The sequence below is a fragment of the Polypterus senegalus genome, chromosome 14, assembly GCF_016835505.1.
Source record: "Polypterus senegalus isolate Bchr_013 chromosome 14, ASM1683550v1, whole genome shotgun sequence".
Taxonomy (NCBI): domain Eukaryota; kingdom Metazoa; phylum Chordata; class Cladistia; order Polypteriformes; family Polypteridae; genus Polypterus; species Polypterus senegalus.
Window position 1 is genome coordinate 36,014,932 of NC_053167.1, and position 23,567 is coordinate 36,038,498.

Consider the following 23,567-nt stretch of genomic DNA (forward strand, 5'->3'; position numbering starts at 1 on the left):
GCAAAACAAATCAATCCAGTGGATGATCCAGTTCTTAAGTCACAATAAAACAGAGAAAAAATCAGAAACTAGAAGATACAAAAATACTCACAAAGAATGTAAACTCAAAATCTTACAATACCACACTCTAGTAAATAGGCAGAGGGTGGTCCTCCAGCTTATTGTCATGGAGGCCTCACCTTATGATACTCTGTTTTAAGGGGACATAAATAAAAATAGATTAACAAAAAATAAACATAATATAACCTTAATAAATCATGAATAAAAACAATAATATTCGAAACATAACACACAAGAGGTCCAAACCTATTTCCAATAACAAAATACGCAAGATAATTTATAAAAAACAGCAAAAAAATGAAATTATTTAAAATGGCAAAACCTTAGTTAAACCATGCCAGACTGTTGCACATCCTGATTTTTTCTTTATTTAAACACTGAAAAGCTTCATGAAGCTCACATTCTGCACCAATAATATCATTCTCATCATCAGAAAGTTTTGACTCAAATTCTTTTGGAAATAAATGAGCATATTGCATTTCAATATGTATAGCTTTTAAGACAAAACACGTAAAAATAACTTATGTACCTTTTAATTTTTAGCTCTTCTTTCTTAGTTTCAGATAGGCCAAAATAATCTATTCAAGCATTTATACATGGTGTGGTTCAAGTGATATGAACTTGTCACTTGCAGATCACACATTATCTAATTTCCTATAATACATCCTCATGTAATTGTTTATATATTATACATTCTGAAGGAAATCCTCTATCGGCTGAATGTGCCTTTGGCCACCAGTACTTTATTGAAACTTTGTATTTATGACACTGGATGTGTTGATTCTTCAGACAGATCAAATCTGCTTAATGTGTAAAACCACTCTTATTGTGTGTTCTTGAAAAAGTGGTACGCTATAAATAGGAGTGTTTGTTGAAATCAGGTTTTTAGTTTAGTTTTAGTTTTTAAAAATGTTCTATTGCATGAAATTAATTGTCTTCTTCTCTGTTTCTGCTGTCATCCTCTGAGAGGAGACTCATGATTAGTAATAATTCTAAGTTTTTTGTCTTTTACTTCCATCCTTGATTAGCTCCTTACAGTTTTCATGTCTTTCCTTTTTTGTGTTAGGCACTGCAGTAAAATCTTGAGGTTCATAATCCACAATACAGTTCTTTTAAAATGATATCAATGTGAGTAATGATGAATAAACTGCATTAACTGAAATTGCGAATCATTAAATAACAGATGGCTGTATCCAACAGGGGGCACATGCACCCTGGGAAGATGTTCGTTAGAGGTTGCAGCACTTTTTCTATCATGCTCTAAAACTCACCGTTCTTGAATAGACAATTTGCTTTTCTGTCTTACCATTACAGTAATCCCTCGCTATATCGCGCTTTGACTTTCGCGGTTTCACTCTATCGCGGATTTTAAATGCAAGCACATCTAAACATATATCACAGATTTTTCACTGGTTCGCCGCTTTCTGCGGACAATGGGTCTTTTAATTTAGGTTACATGCTTCCTCAGTTTGATTGCCCAGTTGATTTCCTACAAGGGACGCTATTGGCGGATGGCTTAGAAGCTACCCAATCAGAGCATGTATTACATATTAACTAAAACTCCTCAATGCTATAAGATATGCTTCCCGCGCTGTGCTTGTTTGCTTCTCTCTATCTTTCTCACTCTCTCTGCCTGACGGAGGGGGTGTGAGCAGAGGGGCTGTTTGCACAGAGGACACGGACGCTCCTCTACAAAATGCCGCTTTATCGTGGTGCTTCTGTATACTTAAAAGTACGTATTGATTTTTTGATTGTTTGCTTTTCTTTGCGCTCTCTCTGACATTCTCTGCTCCTGACGCGCTCCTTTGAAGATAAGATATGTTTGCTTTCTTTTAATTGTGAGAAAGAACTGTCATCTCTGTCTTGTCATGGAGCACAGTTTAAACGTTTGACTAAAGGGCGTTATTTCATGTCTAGAGGGCTCTAATAATGTTAACAGGGTGGGAGAGTTTATAAGGGCTTAAAATATATAAAAATAACCACACAAACATATGGTTTCTACTTCGCGGATTTTCACCTATCGCGGGGGGGTCTGGAACGCAACCCCCGCGATCGAGGAGGGATTACTGTATACCCGACTGTGTTGAAGGGTGCGTTAGCACTTAGAGTGTCACAGGGTGGTACAGAGAGAGGAGTAATGATTGGACAAGCGGTGTGGAGGGGAGTGGTCAAGGCTGAATAATGCGGACGCAACGGAAACATTTTTTAATATAAACAAAGAGATAATACATTGTTGTTATACAGTTGTCCTTTGAACCTTTTCTGAATGCTTTTACATCACATTTAGGGAACCACCAAACAAAAGTACAGTCATTCCCCTATTTCCTTCAAATAGTTTACTTGCAGCCACCAAAGAATTCATACAATAATAATAATAATAATACATTTTATTTATTTGTAGGTGCTTTTCTAAACACTCAAGGACACCGAACAATAGACAAAACACAGATTATAAACAAAAGTAAAATACAAAAGTTAAAGTTAACGCTACATAATCTTTGTAATCAAAGAGAAAAAGCAGTCTTAAACAAATGAGTTTTAGATATGAAAAATGATCCAATATTTCTAAGCTCAGATGTTAGTGATCTCCAGAGCTTGGGAGCAGAGCATTCAGTTGTAGTGGTAAGACAGACGAAAGGGACAGTCAAGTGGATGGAGGAAGAGGATCTAAGGGTATTATGGTCTGCTACCCCCTATTGACAGTGGCCCATTGTCATTGGCGACGAGAACACTGCCAGTTAATTTCCAGTGAATCTGTTACCTAGGTATTCTATTCCTTGCTCCTTTTTTCAGTTATCCAGTGTTTTTAATCTAGAATTAGTTTTTCTTTGCTAGTGGGTTTCCTATAGCAAAAATATGTATCACTTGTGTCTGTCTGAGTTTTCTGCAGATGTCGTGGTTTCCTTCCACATCCTATCCATATGAGTGCTAGAAACGTTACAATTGACTAATTAAGGTTAGGCAACAATGAATGAATAAATCTGCCCTGTGACTGTCTTGTAACCAGCTGTTGTAAAAGCTGGTTCAGAATATGACAGGATGCCCAAAATATCAAACTTAGCCCATAAGTAAACCTTTGTCTTGTATACCTTTTCCCTATGATGCTCTTTGATTAAAATTAGAAGTAATTTCTCAATACAACATTCGCAGAAGCTGTTGTCAAGTGGTGAATTCTACTAAACATTATTACTTTGCACCCTCCCCGACCATAACCTATTATCTTTGGCGGAGGAGCGAAAGCTTTAAATTCATCAAAAATTTAGATTTTTAGTTTTCAACAGATCTGAACATTTTAAGGTCCCTTGATATCGAAAACATCAAAATCTCGAAGATGGGTGTATGTCTGTCTGTTTGAGTGTGAGTCTGCATGTCATAGTTTGTTGAGGACGGTTTAGAGCTAAAACAGCTGGGATGGAAAAATACCGCACTCGAAACCTAAGCCTGTTATGAGAAGACGATGTGCTGATTAGTTTTTCAGCCAAATTATGCAAGAGAAAAAGGCACTCTAGAGGAATGCTCAAATACCGTAATTCTGCAATTAATTATGAATTCCTCTTGCTAATTACTATCGTAATAACCAATTTTATGATCAGAAAGTTCCTAAAACGCAAAGCCTACTCATGCTCATGTCGAAATTTTTTAAGGTATATCATGAAACTTGTTTATATTTACAAGTGGTCCTGCCTTGGCTGGTTTTGACAGGACCCTACCTTCAATGCACATAAAGCATTGACACAAAACAGTTTAATAACATCTTTTTGGAGGTAATAGAATGGTGCTACAGTTAATTAATCTGCCTCATAATTTTAGATATCTTCAGGCAATACAGAAGACCCCAGTGAAATAAATTTTTGTTTATTTAACAAACCATGTTGGAATCAAAATAATTCATAATCTACAAACAAACATGCAAAGGGTCCCTACTGTTTAAGAAACAATTTATCGTGATAACCAGTTATTGACGGGATGGCACAGTGGCACTGCTGCCTCACAGTAAGGAGACTCGGGTTCGCTTCCCGGGTCCACCCTGCATGGTTTGCATGTTCTCCCCGTGTCTGCGTGGGTTTCCTCTGGGTACTTCGGTTTCCTCCCACAGTCCAAAGCCATGCAGGTTAGGTGCATAGGCGATTCTAAATTGTCCCTAGTGTGTGCTTGGTGTGTGTGTGTGTCCTGCGGTGGGCTGGCACCCTGCCCGGGGTTTGTCTATCTATCTACAGTATCTATTGTGGTAGAAATCAACATCTTAATTAAAGAAATCATTATTCAGTAAGGCTAAAAGACTTCATCGGCGTCATTTATTACACTTCAGTTAATGCCTGAACAGGTAGCATTCTTCTACAGCAGGATCAAAATGGTCAAATATTCTTCTTCTTCTGGGTTTTTATGGCAGTTGGCAGAGGTATAGATCTATTTTATAAGCAATGAAGTATATATAACGGTGTCAATCAATGCATAAATTTACAATGGTTGGTATGCTGGCTTACACCCAAATGATCTATATAAAATAAAAGTTCATTTTGATACATTCTGGTTCTTCTTATACTCTTTAAGTTGACTTTGACCCTTGAAATTTCTATGTATATAATAAGTATCCAGTCTTATTGAATACACGTCATCTGATCTCTTAGGGCTCATTTATACTTCACACTCAGAATGCATACACGCACACATCATGGCTGCCACGCATTCCCAGGATTCATTTCACGTGTCCTCTGAGCAGGTGCTCAGAAATGAACGCGACACGTGTGCAAGTTGCAATACCAGAAAAAAGTCCGGGGGCGTAGTGTTCTAAAAGTTGGAATGTAACATCAGAATCTCTGTATACTATCTACATGTGACAGAAAGCCACTTTGCGGATCCCACTGAATCGATGTTTGATGACTAGTTCGATGTGGTGAAGCAAAATGCAGACATACAGATGTATTCGTGGTGCTTTTATATTCAAGCGTCACATATTCTCGATCGTACTGACACAATACATTTTATAAGTCTCACATACTGTCTTATGTGCCGTCTCCTCTTTCTGTGGTTTCCTCTGGACCTGACAGCAGCGGTAAACAGCAATAGATCACCACACAGAACACATTAAATGTATGATATACCAACTCTCTGCACATTTACAATCCTAAGATTTATACATAATGTCACTTTCATGATGAAATGCATTAAAGTATGTATGTTACATTTTACAGATGAATCGTCAATTTCGTTTAAATAATGAACACTGTAAATAATTACACACATGGGGGTAACACGGTGGCAGAGCGGTAGCCCTGTCTCGCAGGGAGTCACATCACTGGTATTTCCTGCCTCGAGTTTGCATGTTTTCCTGCTGGGTTTCCACAGTGTGCTCCTGTTTCCTTCCAAAGATATGCAGATTTGGTGACACTAAAATGACGCTAGTGTATGTGAGTGCTTGTATTTACCTTTCGATGAGCTGATGCCTCGTCCAGGGATTGTTTCTGCCTCGTACCCAATGCTTGCTGGAATGGACACATCCCTGGATTGATGGATTTAATCATTAAACATCCTTTTCAGAGATATTGCAGTAAGGTGTCATTGGAATTTAATGGGTGTTCCAGGCAATTCACAACACAGTGAAGCCGAACCTGTTCTCACCGTGGTAATATCTCGCACTGCCACCTGGTGGATTCCTCCAGATTTCCGTAAAGTACGTGCACAAGTATAAACAGTACAACGCTTGCATAGCAGGAGCGTCCGCTGCAGCATGTGTTGCGCCGCATGAAGTATAAACCCGGCCTTAGTCATCCCTTAGTACATTTTGTATATTACATTTTTGTCTCTGTTGTTTGCATGAACTTCAGCTAGTTTCCTGATATGCCTGAAAATATTTCTGACATGTTATTTCTTTAAGATGATTGCTATGTTACACTGAAATTATTCTTCCACACTATTTATCTAGAGTATCCATTTTAAGTTGCAGCCTTGAACTTAGACACATTAGTTGAAAGGTTGGCTAGACAGTAAGCGAATCTTTGTTCATCACCTTAAGGGCTTTCATTTTTAGCAATGATGGGTATGTATCATTTTCCTCAACTGATTGCCTCATAAACAGGAAATAAATATTCACCCTGCAGTCTGCAGTAATTATCCCATAAATTGATTAGAAAATACTGTCAATGAGAATTGGTTGGCATGGTGATACAGTGGTAGCGCTGCTACTTCGTAACAAGGAGGCTGACGTTTATGTCCCAGGTCCTCCCTGTGTAGAGTTTGTATGCTTTCATCATGATGCCTCTAGGTACTCTAGTTTCATCCCAAAGTACAAAGGCACGCAGGTCAGACAGATTGTCGAATTACTGGCATCCTATTTAGGGTTTGTTCCTGCCTTGTGCCCTGTGCTTACTGGGATAGCTGCCAGCTTTCCCACAACCCCACTCAGAATAGAGCAGACTTGGGTGGATGTTAATAAAAAAATAAACAAGGAGTGTGAGTGTGAGCCTTGGTCACGCTCTTTATGACTCAGTGACGTTTCTGGAATTTGTTATAGAAATCCAATCAAATATGATACTTAAATTATAGAAGTACAATAGCCAATCAAATGAACAAAATAAAATACTTATTTTGGAAATATTACAATTTCCATAAATTTCACTCTTTAAAGTTATTTTTTGTCTTTACTTTAGAATATACAGTAGACATTATGATCTCAATTCATCTCTGTTTTGATAAAAAAAAAACCAGTCCCTGATTAATTTTTAATTATTTTGTGATGTATTAAGATGTTATTGAACTTAAACAAATAAAAATATATTCTGCTTTATGCATAGCTGATAATTATCCCCTATTTGCATGTCAGGTTTTACAGACAAAATGAACAATTTTTTTACTTCCACAATGTGATTAAATATATATCTGTCCTTTTATTTTTTTTACAGATTTTGGCCATCATATCTATTCTCTTCATTGTGCTTTCAACCATTGCCTTGTCACTCAACACTCTTCCGGAGCTTCAAGACATGGATGAATTTGGACAAGTCACAGACAATCCCCAGCTTGCTCATGTAGAGGCTGTCTGCATTGCATGGTTCACAATGGAGTACCTGCTACGGTTTCTGTCCTCACCAAACAAATGGAAGTTCTTTAAAGGGCCCTTAAATGTCATTGATCTTTTAGCTATATTGCCCTATTATGTTACCATCTTTCTTACTGAATCAAATAAAAGTGTGCTGCAATTTCAAAACGTTAGGAGGGTGGTCCAGATCTTCCGAATCATGCGAATCCTTCGAATTTTGAAGCTGGCTAGGCACTCTACTGGACTGCAGTCACTTGGATTCACATTGCGGCGGAGCTACAATGAACTGGGGCTCCTTATTTTGTTTTTAGCAATGGGTATCATGATCTTTTCTAGCTTGGTATTTTTTGCTGAGAAAGATGAGGATGATACCAAATTTAAAAGTATCCCTGCATCATTCTGGTGGGCAACTATCACTATGACCACTGTTGGATATGGAGACATCTATCCTAAGACTCTTTTGGGTAAAATAGTAGGAGGTCTTTGCTGTATTGCCGGAGTTTTGGTAATTGCTCTCCCCATACCAATTATTGTGAACAATTTCTCTGAATTCTACAAAGAACAAAAGAGACAAGAGAAAGCCATAAAGCGCAGGGAAGCCCTCGAGCGAGCAAAGCGTAATGGTAGCATTGTGTCCATGAATATGAAAGATGCTTTTGCACGCAGCATAGAGCTCATGGATATAGTTGTGGAAAAGAATGGGGAAAATAAGGACAAAACTCACGATAACCACCTTTCACCCAACAAATGGAAGTGGCCAAAGCGTACTCTCTCTGAAACTAGCTCCAATAAATCTTTCAATACTAAGGACAATGGGACACCAGTTAAAGCCCATGCTTGCTCAAACCCTCAGGACCTCAATGTTCAAAACCTGGAAGATGTGTATAACAAAATGGAAAAAGCCCAATCCCAACCAAATCTCATAACAAAGGATGGAGGACAGATTTCAAAATCAGGCAGGAAGAGAGATGACTTAGAAATGGATGCTATTGCAGGCCCGGGAGACCCTCTTCTGGCCACTCCAGAAGGTATCATTGATATGAGAAGTATGTCCAGCATAGACAGTTTTATAAGCTGTGCTACTGAGTTTCCAGACAGTGGAAGATACCCTCATAGTCCAATAGCAACACTGTCATGTAAAGTAAGCGCGCATCCAAGCCTGGAGACAACGCATGAACACGAAGACCTACTTTCTCCTAAAAGTGTCACTGACGCGCTGGTTTTCCCAAACAAAGGAAACAGTTTCTTGGAAATTAACTCCAGCAATCTAGACTCACGGCAGTGCTGTTTTTTCATTGATAGCCCTAAAAGGTCTTTAAAATTCAGCAATCCATCAAAATCAAGGTCTTTAAAAGTCAACTTTCAAGAGGCTGAATCAGGTCTGCACACAATAGCTACTGGTTTCTCTGGTCCTAGTTTGAAGAACCTCAGTCATCCCATACCACTTTCAGATAGCTCTCTGTTTTCTGAGCGATCCTTGCTCAGCCCAGAAATTTCTATTTACACGACAGCCAGTAGCAAGACTCCACCTAAGTCAACAGAAAGCATAATGCCAACAGTATTTACATTCCACGATGAAACGATAAATAGATATATTGATGCAGACACTGACGATGAAGAGCACATGCAGGGTGTGACTGACTCCAGTCCCTCTAAGCACCTTCTTGGCAATGCCAGCCCCAAATATACTTTGAACAGCAGTTTCCAGCGACAGAGAAGCATCAATCACCTCGGTGTAACTGCTGCTGCATCACAAAGGTTAATTGGCCAAAACTGTGTTTATCCTTTAGAAGGAATAGTGGGCCGGAGTGCTAGTCAAGAAAGCAGCAAGTTGGAAAATCACGTTATTCAAGAGGTTCGCCTTCACAGCGCTGAACAGAGCCGCTCGAATACATTCGACGAAAGCCTTTGACTGCATCCCCACTAATGGGGACCAAGAAGTGTGAATAAAAATATATCTATTTTTACATCATTAACTTTTTTGCATGGCATGATATACTGTTTCAGAATTTTTTCAGGGGTTTGAAATTAATACGATAAACATAACTGGCATTCTTTGATTTTACATTTCCGGTAGTTCAAAACAAAACTGAACTTAGATATTACTGTGAATTCCTAGGCACTCGCAGAGGACATTTTATTGACACATTTCTGCCTGGTGTCTGCCATGTCACAGATTCTTTCCTAATGATAGAGAAATGCAATTCTATATGAATTGCATGGTTTTGTGAACCTCTTGTATGTATTTCTTGTAAATAAATCAATGTGAATTACTGATCTAGGAAAAAGCACCTTGAAAATAGAAATTATTTGGCCAATTATTACACAGATAATAAGGGTTAGCTATAATTACTCTTTTGTTTGATTTATTTATTAGAAAAAGGGGTCTGTATTACAGATGGCTAACAAAATAAACATGGGGATGTTTGTTTGTTTGTTTGCCCCTTAATTTTGCCTTAGAGGTTCAGTTGCTGTTAAATATTAGAATGAACTGCACCATTCTCGTCCTGCTATACAAATGTATTTTTTTTTAATAAACAAAATTAGCAACTTTCCTCATTAAAACTTTTTCCTTCAAATAATGTAAACCAAAGGACTAAAAGGAAATGCTTTCAAACTACACAAGCAATATATCCATTGAAGGATATGCGAAGAAGAAGCAGGAAGATGGTATTAAACTGGAGATTTGTGTTCATTTGTGAAAATGCCATTTCTTTTTGTCTGCTTTCAAAGAAACATTTGACAATGATGCAGAATGTAGTTCATGTCTACTTTGGATCCTGGGGAGCTTGTTCTGAGTTATACCCTAGCATTGAAAAGTTTGCACTTTATATAAAACTTCCTCCTGCCACAGTGTTGATGTTGCCATTTAACTCCAAATTACTAGATCTTGTTTATTTTGACAAAGGATTGTGTGTAATGTGTTACTCGCTACGATTCTTAAATGTTAGCCAAGTACAAATACTAAAAGTATTACATTTGCTGTAAATATTTATGCAAAGGTAAGAATACAATACAAATGAAAGGTGAGGTCAGGCAAAAAGTAAAACATGCTTGCTTGTAAAAACCCCACCCTGAAAGTATTAATTGATATGGAAAATACCTAATGCATATGTTACCGTCAATGTGTGAAATAAGGCATTGTGCCGAATGTCTAGGAGATCTATAGAATACCAAAAATGGGACGTCAAAGTATGAAACAATTAAAATTTCAAACATTTCCCGAGGCATTCTACGCATTACCAAAAGGCAAACCGTTAAGTCGTTCTGTAATATTTCTAGGCGAAAGTATATAGCACATTACAGTAACACAGACATTTCATGCTTTGCCTAAAAATGTCACACAAATGCCTAGACATTTTATAAAATACTTGCTTTTCACACATTGCCAGTAACACCTACATTTTTATCCTGTTCAGTTTTCTTTTATATATTACTAAACTATGAAGAAGGTAAAACCTACTGTGGGACATGTTAGAAGTTTTAGTTTCCATATGAAAGAATATGGTAATCATAACTAAGGAGAGAGAATTTGGTTAAAGGTTTATGAAAGCAAAAGATGAAAACATTTGCAAACTTAATTGCCCTTACTGGTTACTTTTAAATACCCCTAAATCATTTCTAAGCACCCCTTCAATTATGAATAATTGGGGAATTATTATTATACAGGTACAATGACATCCAGCAGCACTGCTTTTTAATATCTGAATTCTCATGTAGGTATCTTCTGTAATTGTCAAAGGAGACTGAAAAAAAAATTAAAGTGCAGGCAAATCACTGAAAGGTTCCATTGAACAGAACACATCAACTGCTAATTGAAAGTACCTAACAATATAAAGAACACTTTTTTGCTTTCAGCACCATGCTGAAACTGTTTGACCAGCTTTTGTTTTTTAAACCTTGTGTTCTAAAGCTGATATTTGCATTAAACTCTTTTCTGCCTCCTATCAGAGTCAATTTAATTGTTGAAACTGTTTTCTAGTGACCAAAGTGTTGTTCTATAAAGCTTGAAGTTTATTGGTTTAATTGTCCATGTTTAGTCTCTGCTTGACCCCTGTTTAAACAAGTCATGTAGTGCCCCTTGTGTAGAGAAATGGAGACACTTGCACTGGAGGGTCATCAGGTGGAAAGCATATGCACACTAGCAGATATGTGTTAAAGGTAATAGGACCATAAAGTAATAAAGTAAGCAGTGCTGCCTCACGGTTCCAGAATTCAGCTATTGAATCCCCAGCCTGGCATTACTTGGGTGCATCTTACACGTTTACCCGTATCTGTGTGGATTTTACTTCCACAATTTCTGGAATGGGATAAATGAGCTAAGTGAGTGAGTGTGAGTATGTGCCTGCATGAGTTAGGCCTATTTTGGGTTGTCTCCCATGTTGTTCCCAATGCTGCCAAGATAGGCCCCAGTAGCCTGTGACGCTGAACTGAACTGAATAAGCAGGTTAGAAAATGGACAGTACAGGCTATGGGTGGTGCTCACTACACAAAAGGTTTCTAAAATTGAACATAAATTATTAATTACAGATGACAAGCAAAATCATTTTCAGGGAGCAAAGTGTGTCTATGGTTTGTAGCCAGCCATACCAAAACCAAAGTATAGCCTTGTATTTCCAATGAAAGTAAGCCTAGTTTAACACTATTTAAAATGCACACTAAAAATATGTTTAAAAACTTGCCCAATAAATACTTAAATCATAAATTTAAATGTTCTGACATTCAATGAGTGACACCAAGCTTTTAAAGAAATTGTGAATACTGATTTTGTTAGTATTATTTTAAGGTCCTATTACCTTTAACACATATCTGCTAATGTGCATATGCTTTCCATTACTGTATTTGATTGTAATTGCACTGGCAGCAGTTTTACTTTGCTTCATTAGGATTTTCCCTACAAAAGGCAGCAACAAATTATTTGTTCGTATTTATCTAATTCTGTAATAATTCACACCAGCATTTCTTGTACAGATTTAAATTGGCATAAGTAATAAATGTTACCTAAAAAGTATTTTAGCAGCGAAAGAAAAATTCAATCAATCAATCAATCAATCAACATTTATTTATATAGCACATATTCATACAAAAAAATGTAGCTCAAAGTGCTTTACAAAATGAATAGAGAAATAGAAGACACAATAAAAATAAACATAAGTCAACATTAATTAACATAGAATAAGAGTAAGGTCCGATGGCCAGGGTGGACAGAAAAAACAAAAAAAAACTCCAAAGGCTGGAGAAAAAAATAAAATCTGTAGGGGTTCCAGACCAAGAGACCGCCCAGTCCCCTCTGGGCAATCTACCTAACATAAATCAAACAGTCCTCTTTGTATTTAGCGTTTTCATGGAAGGACCTGATGATGATGGTCACATAGACTTCTGGCTTTCAGTCCATCAATGTTGGTGCATCATGATGCTTTGAGTAGGTGGTGGTGGCGCAGGCCGCCACCACAAAGAAACCGGAAAAAGAAACAGAAGAGAGAGTAGGGGTCAGTATGGATTTTGGAGCCACTGTGAATAGTTATTATGAAGAATTGAACATACAGAGTATCAGTATGAAGTTAAAGTGAAGTTATAAAAAGGCCATGTTAAAGTAATGTGTTTTCAGCAGTGTTTTAAAGTGCTCTACTGTATTTGCCTGTCGAATTCCTATTGGCAGGCTATTCCAGATTTTGGTGCATAACAGCAGAAGGCCGCCTCACCACTTCTTTTAAGTTTAGCTTTTGGAATTATAAGGAGACACTCATTTGAAGATCTAAGGTTACGATTTGGAATATAACGCGTCAGGCATTCCGATATATAAGATGGAGCGAGATTATTTAAGGCTTTATAAACCATAAGCAGTATTTTAAAGTCAATCCTGAATGACACAGGTAACCAGTGTAGTGACATCAAAACTGGAGAAATGTGTTCGGATTTTCTTTTCCCAGTTAGGATTCTAGCAGCTGCATTCTGCACTCGTTGCAATCGATTTATGTCTTTTTTGGGTAGTCCTGAGAGGAGTGCGTTACAGTAATCTAGTCTACTGAAAACAAAAGCGTGAATTAATTTCTCCGCATCTTTCAATGATATAAGAGGTCTAACTTTAGCTATGTTTCTTAAGTGAAAAAATGCTGTCCTAGTGTTCTGATGAATATGCGATTTAAAATTCAGATTACAGTCAACGGTTACCCCTAAATTTTTTACTTCCGTCTTAACTTTTAATCCTAGTGCATCAAGTTTATTGACCTCCTTCCAGAAAAGATATACATAATGAGGCTGCTAGGGTGTACTCAACCAACCAAAATACAAAATCCTTCAATAAAGTGTCCAATCTTAAGTGTCAGGTGCTTATAATAAAGACTGTTGGGTAGCAAAAATGCACAGCGATATTTGCAGGAAATTAGGCAAGTTAACTTACAGTTAAAAGAGTTTGGTTCTTTAGTTCTCCTTTAAACCCAAGCTTGAAAGTAACCTGCCCTCTGTCTCACAGGGTATGGTTAGACTAGCTGTGTGTGGTCTTCGGGACAAAAACCAACCCAAAGACTCCCTAGCAGTTTTCCTATATGTGTGAACTTGGAGAGGTGTCAGCTAACTGTTAAGAATTAATTATCCCGTGATGATTACGTGGACTCACCTCTGCTTGCTGCCTGACTGACTTTTGTAAGAAGATACTGGCGATACCATATCTTAGCTGTATTGCTGGCATATGAGTCCTATTAATACAATAAAATAACTCCAGATAAGCAATGTTTTTAGTGAAAACTTGAGCTTGAACTTGTTGAGCCGTGCTGTTTGCTTCGTTTCAACGTTGTTTCTCTTCATCCATGTCATTAGCACGACGTCATTTTGGCATGGCGGTGTTTGCTGCACACAGGTCTTTCGTAGTGAGAAGTGAGGTGCATTCAAGTGCGGAAAAAATGTAAAAGTGCATGCTTGCACCATTTAGTGGCTGTGCTTGAGCATGTGCAGAGCGGACTGTTTCATACACACACAGGTCTTTCATTTAGAAATGTCTAATAGTATGCCTTTGGCTATGACTAGGCACAGTTCCTTTGTCTACACCTACAGGAAGTGAACTGTTCTTTCTGCTTCCTCTTGCCCTGTGAAGCTGTTCCAACCACCCCTGTTCTTGACAGGAAAGGGTAGACTCTCAGTTATTATTTGACATGGCCTTCTCCAGATGATTCTAAATCAACCATGATATTTCAACGGTAAGGCATTTGAAGTCCTTGGTTCTTTGCTCTTTATTTTGCTTCACAGCAAGGCAGGGCACACTTTAACAATGACCAGCTACCACATTCAGCTACGACTGCAGGGTAAAAATCACAGAATTGACTAAGTTAAATGGTGATTACAAATGGGTCATTTGTTTGGCTACTGTATTTTTACAAATTGTTCAAAAAAAAAACAAATAAAGGTACAGTAGTATGGAAAAATGTTCATAATGCTGTGACACTATTACCTGTTGCTGCCACTCATCAAAAAAGTCAAGGAAATTAAAATAAATGCAATGCAAAAGTCATGGCAAATACCAATGATTTGCCCAAACAACCACACACAATACTATGCAGAGTTAAGACTTAAATGTCAGATGTCAAATTTCTACACATCTGAACCTCAGACAAAACATTTTTTGGAAATAACGGCTGAGGTGACTCTTTTGACACTTTAAGTCTTTGTACAGTGTCAATGTCAATGTCAGTTTATTTATATAGCACATTTAAAACAACATAGTAATGCTGCGGCCAAAGTGCTTTACAATAATAGAATAAAAGAAAAAAAAACGAAAACAATAAACAATAAAACATAAATAGTAATAAAATATATGAACTTAAAATAAGATAGATAATAAATAGAAATAATGTTATATGATCACAAAGAGGAAAACCATCGGTATTACTGAAGGTCACTGAATGCAAGTGAAAAGAAGTGAGTTTTTAATCTTGTTTGAACAGTTCAATTGTAGACGACTCCTTTATGTGATGAGGTAGAGAGTTCCACAGGCGAGGAGCAGCAGCTGCAAAGGCCCTGTCCCCCTTGGTGTTACACTTGGTACGAGGGACAACAAGAGACAACTGACCAGAAGATCTAAGCACTCTGGATGGCTGGTGTAAAACACACAGTTCAGATAAATAGGCAGGAGCAGGCCCATGTAAAGATTTAAAAACTAGCAATAAGATTTTAAAATCAATTCAAAAACTGACAGGTAGCCAGTGTAAAGAAGCTAATATTGGAGAAATAGAATCAGACTTTGTTGCCCCAACCAGAAAGCGAGCGGCAGCATTTTGGACCAGCTGTAACCTGTGTATCAGAGATTTGTTAATCCCAGAATACAGCGAATTGCAATAATCGAGGCGAGAAAAAATAAAAGCATGAGTAGCTTTCTCAAGATCTTTAGAAGATAAAAAAGGCTTTATCTTACCTAACAGACGAAGTTATAAAAAGTAACTCTTAACTACAAAATTTACTTGTTTCTCAAAAGAGAGGTTACTATCAAAGGTAACACCAAGATTGCGGACTTGAGGTTTGGAAAAGACAAACAAAGAGCCGAGAAGTCCAAGGCCAATTTGGGCTTTACCTGGTGGACCCACTATAAGCACCTCTGTTTTATATTGATTTAGATGAAGAAAATTATTGGCCATCAAGGATCTTAGTCCAGACAGACAGTTATGGAGTTGATTTGTTGCAGAGTTGCAGACGGGAATATAAACCTGAGTATCATCAGCATAGCAGTGAAAAGAAATGTTAAATTTCCTAAAAATCGCTCCAATAGGGTGAAGGTATACAGAGAATAAAATAGGACCCAAAATGGATTCCTGAGGAACACCATATTTGAGAGGAGCTGTAGACGACAAAGAGGAATTTAAAGTCACTGAAAAGTGTCTACCAGTTAGATATGACGTGAACCAGTTAAGAGCAGCCCCTTTAATCCCAACAAGATGTTCGAGCCGCATCAGCAATATTTCATGATCAATGGTGTCAAAGGCAGTGGACAGGTCAAGGAGGACAAGGACTGCCGCATCACCTTAGTCAGTAATAAGAGAGATGTCGTTGAACACTTTCAGGAGTGCCGTTTCAACACTATGATAACGCCTAAAACCAGATTGGTAGGTCTCAAATAAAATTATTGGAGTTAAGATGATTGACCAATTGATTATAAATAATTTTTTCTAGTATTTTAGCCAGAAATGGGAGCTGGGAAATTGGACAAAAGTTGGTTAAAACTCCAGGATCTGATCCTGCCTTTTTTAGATGGGGATGGACTGCAGCATGTTTAAAAAAGCAAGTGGAGCAACTATATGAATAAATACTAAAATACTAAAATCTCTATTAGCTATACAATAAAGTACAATAAACAAATAGTGAATGGTGCAGTTTATTCTAGATTTTTTAAATGTCTGTCTTAAACACACACACGTTAAAATATATTTTCTGTTAATTCTGTATATTATGTTCATTTTGCAACAAAGATTTGCTTATAGATTATTTATTCGTCGTTTGCTTTGAGTGCACTCACTTCACCAGTCAATAAAGTTGGATTTCTTGTACCAAAAAATATAAGGAGAGCAAATGGGTTTAAGGCAAATGTAATACAGGCAGCTGTTTAAAGAGTTAGTCCTTTGTACTGAGATTTGTAGTGTCTGAAATCAACTCATGTGAGAACAGCTTAAGGAAATGTGGCCAAAAGTGACTGTGTGTTCGCAAAGGTATTAACGGCTAAATGAGTCCAGATATTTAGAGGACACATTAATGTTTTTTGACAGTTTATATGGAGGAGGTGCGGCACCCATTCATGAAACAAAAATGAAAAAGCATATTCTGTTTCAAAACTAAAGATTTAGTAGACAAAATAAACACAACACTGGGATGAACTGTAAGTAATAAAATAGTAACAAAAGAAACCTGCTGCCTCGGTGGGACTTACTGCACGGATATTTCAGTCGCTGTCTGTCCAGTGGTGTGATTGGTCCACTTGCCCACCATCTAAAATATAGTGTCACAGACACAAAAAACAACCCTCCTGTCCATCTCCCAAACCTGCTCTCCTTCTCTTTCTCTCGCTACACACTATCACCTGTCAGTTTGAGGTCTAGCTCAGCCCACATCTTTCATTGAAGCTTAGTGGGCCACTGGCAGGAATTGACCCTTAACCTAAATGTAGGGAATACCTAAAGATAAATGTCAAAAAACAGTTCTACAGTCAGAAATGCCCCCCAGAAAGACCAGTATCCTTCCTTAAAGTCCCAATATTTGCCTGAAATGACTAGTAGTGATGGGTCGTTCTTGAACGATTCGTTCATTTTGAACGAATCTTTAATGTGACTCGGGAAGAACGAGTCGTCTCGTGGGAGTGATTCGTTCAGTCGCGCATGTGCATGCGCATTTGCGCAACTTCCTATAGTTTCTGTATTGGAATTGATTCACCTGTTTCGAGTCTTCGGGTTTTTCGAGTCGTTCGTTCATCACGTGACAGCCCCATAAGCTTAACCAACTCAGTCTGAGCCGGAAACAGAATTGATTAGTTCATCTCTCGAGTCTTCGGGTTTGAGTCGTTCATTCATCACGTGACAGCCCCATAAGCTTAACCTATGCAATCTGAGCCGGAAAGAGAATTGAACGAAATGACTCGAAAAATGATTTGTTCATTTTGCTGAACGAGACTCAAAGATCCGAGTCAGTAAAATGATCCGAACTTCCCATCACTAATGACTAGGCACAGTCTGACCTGTTTCAACTAACAAAATCCTGGCCTGTACCATTCCCTATGCTGCCACCTGGTGGAATGGGGGCGTTTTCCCAATCATCTCCTGGAATTTAAAATCCACAATCTTATTGGGGAATTGCCTAGCATCTGCTGGACTACATGCCACCAAATATTCTGAGCAAATAATGCCTGTTTACCCCAGACTACAATTCTCCCTTTGCGTGGTAGTACCGCTTTTCTAATGCAACATACACGTAGAACTAGAGGGCAAGACCTGTTGGCTTTGTTTAGGAAGTGTATATGTGAGAGGTCGTATACAATGTTTAAGTGTGCGTGTGAGTATTTGTTTTCCTTGAAAATGTGAAATGTAAAATTGCCCTTCATTTACAAAGGCTTCTGAAGAAATACTAACACTAGAATTAAGACATCATGTGCTTTTATATCAGTATCAATTTGCAGGTGTGTACATTTCTTTATATAAGCAGTGTTTGCCATCTTAAATGGTCATATCTTCTATTGTTTCCTGTTGTATTGTTACATATTGTATAAGGTTCATAACAAGGAAAAGGCAAAGCTAGATAAGTCAAGTGAAATTTAGGCCATAAAAACTATCACAACAAAGGATAATGATGACAAAATCAGAGAAAGTAGGCCATAATGTTGATTGTACTACTTATGTGCATGAATTGAATAACATAAGTTTTAAAGAATTACAATGGATTGATATGAGCAACATATATGAAATGCATTTAACATTTTATTGACTGTGCTTGTGTAAATGCAGGGTATGGACAAATACATTTAATACCATAAATAATATATATATATATATATATATATCACGCCTACTACAGGGTATCCATTAATGTCTAGTGAAGCTCGGCATTCCTCAGGTGTACATCATTTTGATGAAACAAAATGAACAGCTCCCTACTTTTCCACTTCTTATTTTATATCATAATGTATTTGTAATTGCAGTGTGTCCAAGTGTATCCAACAGGGTATCCAGTCTCCCAGGGAATGGGTTCTTCAAGGATTGCAGACGTACTGAAACTGACGTATAAATACATGGTGCCTACCACAGAGATATTCAGACAAGTGAATAGTTTTCTAGAAAAAAGATATACTGAGCTTTTTTTTATGTTAGCTACAAACCCAAATAAAAACAGCTGAAGAATGCCCATGGGAAAAGCACAATAGCTGAGTGGGTTCTCTTTCAATTGACGTTATCCCTTTTGGGAAATGTCTTCAGTCCATCCATTCAAAATACACAGGGCAATTTCAGTAGGAAACATATACTCATATAGCAACCAACCTGTTCCAAAAAACAATCAAATAAGAATATATTTTCTGGTGACCAACACTACAAATTATATCAGTATCTGTTAAACATCTTTAGTTTTATGCTCAGTTAATGCTTAAGTTGTTACAATAATGTTTTTTGCTAGTTGCCCTAATGTCAATTGTCTCAATTAACAAGTCGTTATTCATTTATTAAGAAACATTGCTGTAATGTAATAATATGTATGTGTAAACTGTACATATGTGTATTAAAAGAAAGCAGACCACATTTATTAGCAGTTACTTTTCACCTCTGGCTACATACAGCAAGGGTCACTGTGAAGAAAGTACTTGCCTGTTTCACTTCTCGTAAACATTCCTCCTTTGCTGTAAATCTGTCCCTCAAAACCTTCAAGCAATGTGATGATGAAGTGAGACTTGTTTGCAGACATTTGTATTGATTGCTCCATCGAAAGTAAGGAACTGATTTTCTCCACTGAATGGCAGAACTGGCTAAGTGCCTTTTTTCATTGTGTTCATTGTGTGGCATGGAAAGGTGCCCTTCAATTAAACTACAGTATTTAAGACTTCACAGAACACTGTCAAAATTTTCTTTCTTTTTTTTTTTTTATAGTGACTGAGTAGTGATTAGTGCTGCTAAATGACAACATCTTGTTTTAAATCCTAGTCCAGATACTGTGAGGAATCTGTATATTCTCCCTGTGGCTGTATGGGTTTTCTCTACGTTCATCTTGTGTCCATTCTTGTTACTTTAATTGTCAACTCTTAACTAACATCATTTGAAAAGTGTAATTTGGACTGGACTGGTGCCCCATCCAGGGTTGGTTGCTGCCTTCTGCTTAATACTGCCAGGACAAACTCTGGCTCTCTTCAGCTCTGTACTGGAAAAAATGGCTTCAGAAAATCAATTAATGGTTTTACACACACACACGTGACTGTTTATTAGAATTATTTTTGTATATGTGCAAAACATCACTCATGTGTCTGGTGTTGATTTATTCACTGCAAGATGTATTCTGATTAATGGTAAACACTACACTGAAAAAAGTATACCTTCCATTCAACTTAAGATAATTAAGATAATGATTCACACTTAATATTTTCAATCTGAACCAATATAATTCTTTTTATCTTATTGAACCCACAATTTTTATGTTGAGGCAAATCATTTACAGTTACAGTAATCCCTCGCTATATCGCGCTTCGACTTTCGCAGCTTCACTCTATGGCTGATTTTAAATGTAAGCACATCTAAATGTATATCACAGATTTTTCGCTGGTTCGTGGATTTCTGCAGACAATGGGTCTTTTAATTTATGCTACACGCTTCCTCAGTTTGTTTGCCCTGTTGATTTCATACAAGGGACGCTATTGGCGGATGGCTTAGAAGCTACCCAATCAGAGCACGTATTACATATTAACTAAAACTCCTCAATGCTATAAGATATGCTTCCCGTGAGGCGCTCGATTGTTTGCTTGTCTCTGCCTCTATCTCACCCTCTCTGACATTCTCTGCGCCTGACGGAGGGGCTGTGAGCAGAGGTGCTGTTTGCACAGGAGCTGTTTGCCTAGTGGATACGGACGCACCTCTAAGAAATGCCGCTTTATCGCGGTGCTTCCAAAAGCAAACTTATTGATTTTTTGATGGTTTGCTTTAATCTCGCTCTCTCTCTCTCTCTGACGTTCTCTGCGCGTGAGCAGAGGGGCTGTTTGCACAGAGGCTGTTTGCTTAGAAGATACTAAAGCTCCTCTAAAAAATGCCGCGGCAAACTTAAAAGCACAAGTATTGATTTTTTGATTGTTTGCTTTTCTTTGCGAGCGCTCTCTCTCTCTCTCTATGAAATTCTCTGCTCCTGAAGAGAAGAAGATCTATTTACATTCTTTTAATTTTGAGAAAGAACTGTCATCTCTGTCTTGTCATGGAGCACAGTTTAAACTTTTGACTAAAGGGTGTTATTTCATGTCTAGAGGGCTCTAATAATGTTAACAGTGTGGGAGAGTTTATAAGGGCTTAAAATATATAAAAACAACTACACAAACATATGGTTTCTACTTCGCGGATTTTCATCTATCGCGGGAGGTTCTGGAACGCAACCCCTGCGATCGAGGAGGGATTACTGTATTGGGTGCAATTCACTTGTTTTATACTTAAGTAAATCAATCAAAAAAGTTGTTACAATTTAAAATGGTTTATTGGTCATATCCTGTTTTTATGCTATTAGAAATATTATGAACATAACACATTCCAGAGCTGTACTTTTTACATTTATTTAAAAATCTAGTGCAAATACACAATGCATATTGCAGTGTAAATCTAAAATATACAACAAAAAATTATTAAATGTTTCTACAGCTTTCTTGAAAGTATCTTTTATTACGAGATCTTATACTTACAATTAACAGTTGAGAAACAGGGTTACTTACCAGAAATCCTCCATTACAAAAGTCTGCTGCTGAAAATGACCAGACCTGTATAGCCACATCCACTCCACTTGGGGAAGTGTTCTTCTTTTCTGTCAGTTGGAAAACCAGCACGCTGGAAAATTCGACCGGAAGAATATACAAACGGACCCTCCCACACAGCACACGAACAACCTAAAATATTAGGTTAACTGAAATAGGATTTTTAGGTTTATTCCCTCCACCATAAATTACTTTGGTGCAAACAAAATCTTTTACTTTGATTGAGATCTGAAACCAAATATTTCAAGCTGCGACACTAAATGACTAATCTTAAGTTGCTTGAAAGAGAAAATTTACGTTGAACGAACAACTTCGATGTTATACTTTTTTCAGTGATAAGGCAAGAATGGACAGCTATATTGATGATCTGGGCATAGGAGTAAAGTGGTATAAGTGAATGCAGCATGCACACTGGTGTGGCTCCTCTCTACGGGGATGTAAGAACATTCTTCTTAAACTACTCTTTCAGGTGTCACCACTCACGCTATTCTGTGCTTCATGATGCAACTCACCAGTAATGTTCAGAAATGGATTTAAAGTTGCTGGGTAATAAATACAAATGAATACTGATAAAATACCTCCACAAACCTAGAAGAATATAATAGTATGGTGGTTCCTGTACTGTGTGATGTTCTTACACTACAACAAAAAATGCTGATGCTGCAAAATCCTCTAGGGTAATACTGGTTAATCATAACAAAAAATCGGTTGATGGGAAACATTCACATATATATATATATTATTCTAATGTGCGTGTGCACAAGTATGGTGGAATGATCTTACTGTAAAAATAAACTATAACCTAATTGGCGCCATTGTGAATTTCCCTCCTTTTTGAGTATCCTGAATACTTTTTGAGAGTGTGCTTTTGCATCAATCTGTGCTTCACGGCAGCATCATTTTCAGTTGTAAAGGCCCCAGGGTTAATTTATTTTTTGACCTGAAGAATCGTTTAAAAAGTATAACCATTAAACCATTAGAAGAAAAGAAAACTCACTGCAACCTATAATACAGGAAGTGTATTATTACCTCCATTTTACATTCTTTTTGGAAGAACTATCAAATTTCAGACTACTATAAGAGTTACATCAGTTAAGTTCCCAGGATGCTTACTTAGATATCCTATGAAACAGGCAATCTAATGGGACATCCTGTTTTTAATGCTTATTTTGTAACCCAGCTTGTCATGACCTTGCAAGCTTCCGTAATTGTTAGCAGTGTTTCGCTACTGCCACTTTGTGCATTAGTCCGTCATTCTCACACTTTCAAACTCATATTTTTAATTAAAGGTGCCTGCCGCATTTTTTGACATTCTACTGGGTCAATAAATTCTATTTCCAGTTTCTGAGTGTGTAGTGTAGGTTTTGTGGACTTTAGAAGAGTTATTTGGCAACTACATTGAAGCCGGGACTACAAAGGGTAAGTCAATTCAGTCTACGCATATTGGACCATTTACGCTAACATGCATTATAAGTCGCAAAAGGCATCTAGGATTTTTGGATACAATCTTCACATCAATAGATAAATAATGGTAATATCCATTATGAACAGCTTTTAGAAAAAAAAGACTATCACAGTAAAGACAAATGAATGAATGGATGATGAAAGGGATTGAACAATTTTGGTGATCGTTTTACATGTTTTACTTAGTAGCTGTGCCTCTTCAGTTTGCATTATCATGCTGAGATGAAAGGTTAAGTGAGAGTCTGGGATAGAGAACACTGCAAAACTGTATAAGTGGTGTGCATATATCTGTTACATGGATTCAATAGAGGGAATTAAATTGGGCCTTTACCGCCATACTTCATCTTAGAGTCTTAGAGACTTAGAGAAGAGAACTGTATTTACCCTACAGTATATAGGTTCACCTTGTATTGACCAATTAATGTGTAAAGGATAATGCATTACAGAGATGGTGATCACCATGAATCTTTTGGTGCCAAATGAAATGTTGAAGTTTCAATCAGACTGACTTTCCTCCCTCGGCACCATCGGCCTGGCCTACACTCTATCAACTCA

General features: G+C 37.5%; 1 protein-coding gene across 3 annotated transcripts in view; it reads left to right on the top strand.

Annotated features, from left to right (window-relative positions):
- The window catches only part of kcnb1 (potassium voltage-gated channel, Shab-related subfamily, member 1), a 272,019-nt gene extending 262,368 nt beyond the window's left edge, over positions 1-9,651 (top strand). For all 3 annotated transcript variants that reach the window (XM_039735288.1, XM_039735286.1, XM_039735287.1), the window contains exon 3: positions 6,960-9,651. In XM_039735288.1, coding sequence (XP_039591222.1) covers positions 6,960-9,008 — 2,049 coding nt within the window. In that variant the 3' untranslated portion in view covers positions 9,009-9,651. The remainder of the gene's footprint in view (positions 1-6,959) is intronic.
- The last annotated feature ends 13,916 nt before the right edge of the window (positions 9,652-23,567 follow it).